The sequence below is a fragment of the Trypanosoma equiperdum genome (genome assembly GCF_001457755.1).
Source record: "Trypanosoma equiperdum strain OVI genome assembly, contig: ctg_671, whole genome shotgun sequence".
NCBI lineage: Eukaryota > Euglenozoa > Kinetoplastea > Trypanosomatida > Trypanosomatidae > Trypanosoma > Trypanosoma equiperdum.
This window is the reverse complement of record NW_027124611.1, coordinates 8,802-14,581: the sequence shown is the minus strand read 5'-3', so window position 1 is coordinate 14,581 and position 5,780 is coordinate 8,802. Positions and strand designations below refer to the sequence as shown.

At 52.3% G+C, this 5,780-nt stretch overlaps 1 protein-coding gene across 1 annotated transcript in view; it reads left to right on the top strand.

Moving 5' to 3' along the window:
- Positions 1-204: 204 nt before the first annotated feature.
- TEOVI_000313100 (uncharacterized protein) overlaps positions 205-5,780 on the top strand; it is a gene marked incomplete at both ends in the record, with an annotated part of 5,610 nt that continues 34 nt past the window's right edge. The window contains one exon of the mRNA XM_067226090.1: positions 205-5,780. Coding sequence (XP_067082191.1) covers positions 205-5,780 — 5,576 coding nt within the window.

Sequence of the window (5,780 nt, the reverse complement as noted above, 5' to 3'; positions counted from 1 at the left end):
TTTTTTTTCTTTTATGTATTTTCTTACCTATTCTTATCACAACTTTGCTGAGACGCGCGGCGCCTCTTTTTCTCTAGAGTGACAGCCCAGGTTTGTGCGCTCAATTAACTTCGTTGATTGTGGCGCTAGCTGACAACAGCGTGCGGTGGTGGTGGGAAAAGGGGTAAGGGAGGCACCGAAGCAAAGGTGTTTGTTTTGTTTATTATGTTGGTGACACCAATCCTGCGACTTCCCACTAGGCGCAGCGTTGCCATTACCCACGGAATAGGCAACTCCTTAGCCGCAATTGGGCTTAGGAAACTCAGCTCGGCTGCCAGTAACCGGAAGAGGGGTTCTAACAGCGATAGTGACGGCGCCACTGCGCGGCGGGACGGCGGTCTCTTGCTTCTCCAGCTAAAGTGGCGGGCTAAGGAGTTGCTACTCGCTGAGTATGATAAAAAGGAAAGTCAGAAGAAGCCTCAGATTCTTCAGGTGCATGCAGATGGTACTTTTGATGTCGAATGGCGCAACCAACTTCCGCACAAGGCGTCATCTGCAGCCCGCCCAACGGAAGAGGAGAGAGTGACACTTCTGTGTCAACTGCTTGCTGTTACGGTAAAGGAGCGCTGTGGTCGGGGTGCACAAGACTGCTTCTTCGCCTCATTCCCCACGGATGCCTCTGTCTTGTTACCAGCGAGGGCTGCAGAGGCGGTGGTAGCTCCTTTTGGTCGGCAAGCTAGGTTATGGGAAGAGCAGCATGAGTGGCAAGCCATTGTTTCATGTGCCGCAAAGGTGTTTGGATCATGGGGCATCAAACACACCAACGATAGTAGAGATGCCCGCAGGAGGGGTAGTGACTCTAATCTCCAGCTCCGTACTGTGGTACGCAACTTTGTGGACAAGGTTGAGTCGCTCTGTTCGCTGAGGTTGGGTGCATCGAGGGAAATGGCGGCGAAAGGGCGTCAGAAACGAACGAAGCGTCCAAAGATGTCGGAGGGTGGCGATGTAGCAGAAGATGGATTAACTCCTGACACGATGCTGAACACGTTATATCGACTAGCAGTGCTATTGCGTTTGCTAAGCTGCCTTTTTGAGAGATGTGAGGGTCAGGTGGGGTCGGTAGCGGACTGCGAGCACTTAAAGGAGGTTGTACACTGTATTTTAAGTGAAATAGAGAGCCGTCGTTTTATCGTAGTGGGTTTGGACGGCTCCTCGGAAGCGATGGAAGGATTGGCCGCGCTTGTCCTCGCAGCATTCGGCCGTAACTGTGGTGGTATTCGTGCTGGAGGTAGTCGTGTTGGTAGTGAAGTACACTGGCGCGCATATAAGGGTGAGTTCTCAGAAGCCCTGCTGTTACTCTGCTCAGCATATCTGAGGATTGTTCCCGCCCGTGCTGTAGGATTTGAACTGGAGTCTTCAGGAACGGGGAGTGAACCAACCAGTATTTCAAACTCTGAGACCATTTCTGTTGTTCGGGCGCTCCACCAATGTTGGGATCGCTGGAAGGCTACAATCCACGTGCACGGTTCAGCTGCCGCGTTCTGGTGGTTGAGACTGGTTCCGCTCATCCTCGAGGCGCTGTTAGACGCAACTGAAAAGATGAGTAACAGTAGAGGCCACAAAGGTGACGCTGACAGTAGAGAATCCCAGGTTAAGTTGTTGCAGTCGGAGTTGTTGGCGACGTTGTGTGGGATGCTTTACTTTGATGAAGAAAGATACAATGAGCGGATGACAATACTCTCAGCACGGCAGGCAGCAGAAGAAGCTAAGGTAGGACAAGTTGGTAACGGCGGCGACGGAGACAACCCCACCAACGCCACTCCCTCGGAGACCGAAGCTGACGATGCCCACGGCCTCACGCGGCCGCGTGCTGGCCGCTCTATGCTGAGGAAGGGCCAGGAGGGGGGTGTTTTGCTTCCAAGCTCTAGTGAGGCACTGCGGAAGTCGTCGCGATTTTTGTCTAGAAGGACCGTAGGCGACAGTGGCGGTGGTGTTGGCGCTAATACAAATGCCGGCACCGCGTCGATGGATGTGGGGGTCAACAGTCCTTTGTTTGACCTGCTAGCCACATCAGACGACGCTGTTTCAGAGCTGTCTTCTTTGTTCGCTATCGAAAAAATGGGCCGCAGTTGTACACTGGAGAATCTGTGGTTGATTTTATTGGCTGCGCATCGTCACTTGCGACCTTACAGAACTTCCTCAGCAGTGTGTACCCACGAGGGTGATGGTGAACTTGGGAAGGAGGCAAATAATTTCTTTTCTGGTGACGAAGTTGTTGTGGAAGCGAATGCGTCCAATGGGAAATCCCCCATGACTCTTGCTGTCCCAGCCTTTGTGTTGGCTAGTATACAGCATCTTGCAACCACCCTCGCATGTGCTGTCGTGAATTTATACGATTTATCCGACCCCTCGTTCCTTCGAGATGATAATATTCGACGCGCAGTTAGCATCGCTATCGTAGCCGGGACACAAGAATTACTTTTAAGGAGCCGTTTTTATTCCGATGCGCTCCTAAGTAATTGGTGGCTTCGAAGTGGGGTGTCATCTGCGTTTGGGGAAGGACAAAAATCATTTGCTTCACTGGAAAACCATATGATGGCTCTAGTTGCACAGCGCACTCGTTACCGTGGACGGCTGGGGTGGGTAAAAGAGTCCACTAGGGTTGCGCTGCATTGTCTCTCTTCCATGCCACTCTCTCCGCTGGCGAAGCAGTGGGCCGCTTCTCTCGTTGTGTGCAACTTGCGTGATGTCACCTTTTTATTACGCAACCAACGCGTTGGCATCTCATCATCCACCGCATTTGCTCCTGCCAAGGGCACGCTGACTGACAGTGCCGCTGCCGCGGACGTTGATGGTTCGGAGCGCCTCTCGTTGGATGGATGGGCACGCGAAACATTCACTACTCTTCTTGCCACACTGACAGCTGATGTGGAGCTGGTGCTGTTGTGCGGGTATGCGGGCTTTATAGACACGTTGTTCGAGATGCATATGCGAATTGGCACAAATCAGGAGGAGATGATGCGTTTTGGAGATGATGTGCTTCTGAACGTGAATCTTGCGGCTGTCCTCGCGAGCCTGTCGAAGAGTGCCACCGATTCTGATGCCGAAACGCACGCAGCCACCTGTGAATCTGCGCTTTTTGTACTTGCTGAGTTTTCGCGTTTTGCTTCGTGGCCCAACTTAGATAATTCATCGGTGCTCCGAACGGACGGAAACAGCCTGCTTATTCGCGTCGCAGTGTACTGTCTGCGGCATGCGCGCCGTGCTGGGGGCAAGCGACCCAGCGGTTACGGGCTGCCTGCACCACACCTTCCAGAAGCAGGTGAAATGGTTGAGAAGGTGCTTTCAACGTGTGGGCCAACGTTGTCTTTTCTTCTAGCGCGAGGTAACCGTTGCTCATACCTTCAAGTTCTTGACTTGAGCAACCGGTTGCTACCCTTTTCCCGTGTGCAACCGCTATACGGTGGGCGAGAGAGCAGCTGCGTTGCTGCACTTCAACACTATCTGCGGGGTTCGCACCATGCGTTGCTGTCGATGCCATCATCATCAACTCCTACTGGGCCTACAGTGGCTGCTAACATTAGTGGGAGTGGGGCTGCCAGCCAAAAGCAGTTGTTAGAGGAATCGTTGAAGCGGCTTAACTTTATGGCAAATACCACCATCAGCACTCATGTCCTTGGATATTTGGTTCGCTTCGTTGAGCACTACCTGCGCGAGCAAGAACGTTGTTCTCGTAGCACAATGGAAGATCTGCCCACTACTACCACTGGTTGCCACTCACCTTCTTTACACGGGGATGAGAATGTTGCGGCTGACAGAAGCAAGGAACAGAGGGAAAGTGCCATGGTAACACTAGCACGTGTGGAGGCAGCTCCGCTTGTGTTGCTGGACTACATGGGTTACCTCAGCTGTGCGGGTAGTTGGGCCATGGTCAACTGGACTTTCAACCTCGCCGAGACATCGCTAAAAATCCAAAGAAAACACCAAATAGCCACGACGACCTCGGTAGTGGACGTGGCCGTCGGGGCGATTCTCTCCCAACTGCGTGCTGTTGTTATGCCAGCGACCCCACAGATTCCTAGCAATATGCCGAAAAGTTTGATTTGCCTGTGCGACATGATATCCGAGTCACCTGTGACACTGCTAGGTTTCGATCGTGGGTCGCCACTGCAAGGAATTCTGAAACAAACATCTCGTGGGGATTACCGTGCAATGCTGTTTGCAATGAAGCAAGCTGTGTTATTGGTCCAGCGGGCCTCGGCAAAATACCGCACCTCCGCACCGCATTCACCCAACGATGCGTCGGGAGGGGAGAAGAACGATGAAGCAAGCGTTGGAGGCGATGACCGTAGTGGGGCGGAGGTGAAGGCGTACTTTTCTATGCCCGTTGGTGAATGTTCACCCGACGACCAGAGGCAACTTCGTCTTTTTCTTGAATGCTTGCTTATGTGCTTTGATGATGTACTCGACGCCATACGTTGGTGTGCTTTGCAACAAGACGTTCTCGACGACGAGTTGCGTGACGTGCTTCTTCTAGAGCTGCAAACATTGATTCGCATCCTTCGGGGATGCTTAAGGACTGTTTTGCTTCTTTCTCCCGAGCAAAAGCGGCGCTTTCATGGTGAGTCTGCACAACTATTGTGGGTTAGCTTGTGTGTTGCTTCCGCTATTGGCAAGGTTGCGTCAGTAGATTACGGACGAATATGCTTTTCTGGGACTGTTATGCACTCTGTTGCAGCCCTTTTGGATGGTGTTGAGCGGTTGGTGAAGGAACATACTGTTTCCGGTGCGCACAAGAACAAACAGGCAAACAAGAAGGAACCTGCTGATGTGGACAGAAGAAGTGGTGGGGCACCTCTGATGGGGGCAATAGAGTTAAGTCTTAACTTGTTTTTTTCAGATGCACTGATGTCACATCGACTTGCCCTGCGGCTGGGGCTTGGGTTGCGTGAGCGATCCGACTTTACAGCACTTGCCACAGCACTAAGGACTCTTGCATCCGCAGCCGCACGATATGAACCGGCGGGACGGATAGTACAGTTTGTCTGGCGGACGCTTTGTGAAGAGCTTGTGAATACTGTGAAACCAGTTAAGCGGAAAGGAAGGGGCTCAAAGGCCACTAAGGAACCCTCGGCTGGTGTAAAGGTTCCATCAAAGGACGAACTCAAACTATTGTTAGATTCCTTTAACGACCTTCAGAATGAAGTTGCTGAGAGCGTTGCATCGCGACAATCGAAGGGGCGGGCCGCTGAATACGTGGTGGAGTGGGCGTGTCCTGATGCACAGGCTGTTCTCGATAGTGTGGTGGAAGATCCCAGTGTACTGCGTGGTGACCGTTGGCGGAAGAGGGAAACCAACAGCAGTGACCCAACCTCTCTTAGTGACAGTTGTGAAAAGGAGGAAGAAGAGCAGTCTCTAGCGGATTGGAGTGCGACCATACCTACCACTGCCGTCCCAGGTGCTGTGGCCGCGTTCATGGAAATGGACGCGGCCCTTTTACTGGAGGACGGTGGTAACGTAACTAATGAAGAGGCACTGGAGGCGTTCTTACGCCAGTGTAGTCGTTTGCATCTCTCATCGACGGTGGTGGCATCAAATGATTCAAACGTTGCGATTCCACAGACGAACAAAGTCATCCTAATACACTTTGGTTGCGTGATGGCTATTGTGGAGCGCTGCACATTGGCGGAGATCGCGTCCTTTCCGCGGGGAGAGTTAGTTTTTGGTAGCCTTCATCTCTTTTACCGCCCACAAACACCTGTACCACTGGAAAAACTTCATATGCTGTGGTTGAAACTTGG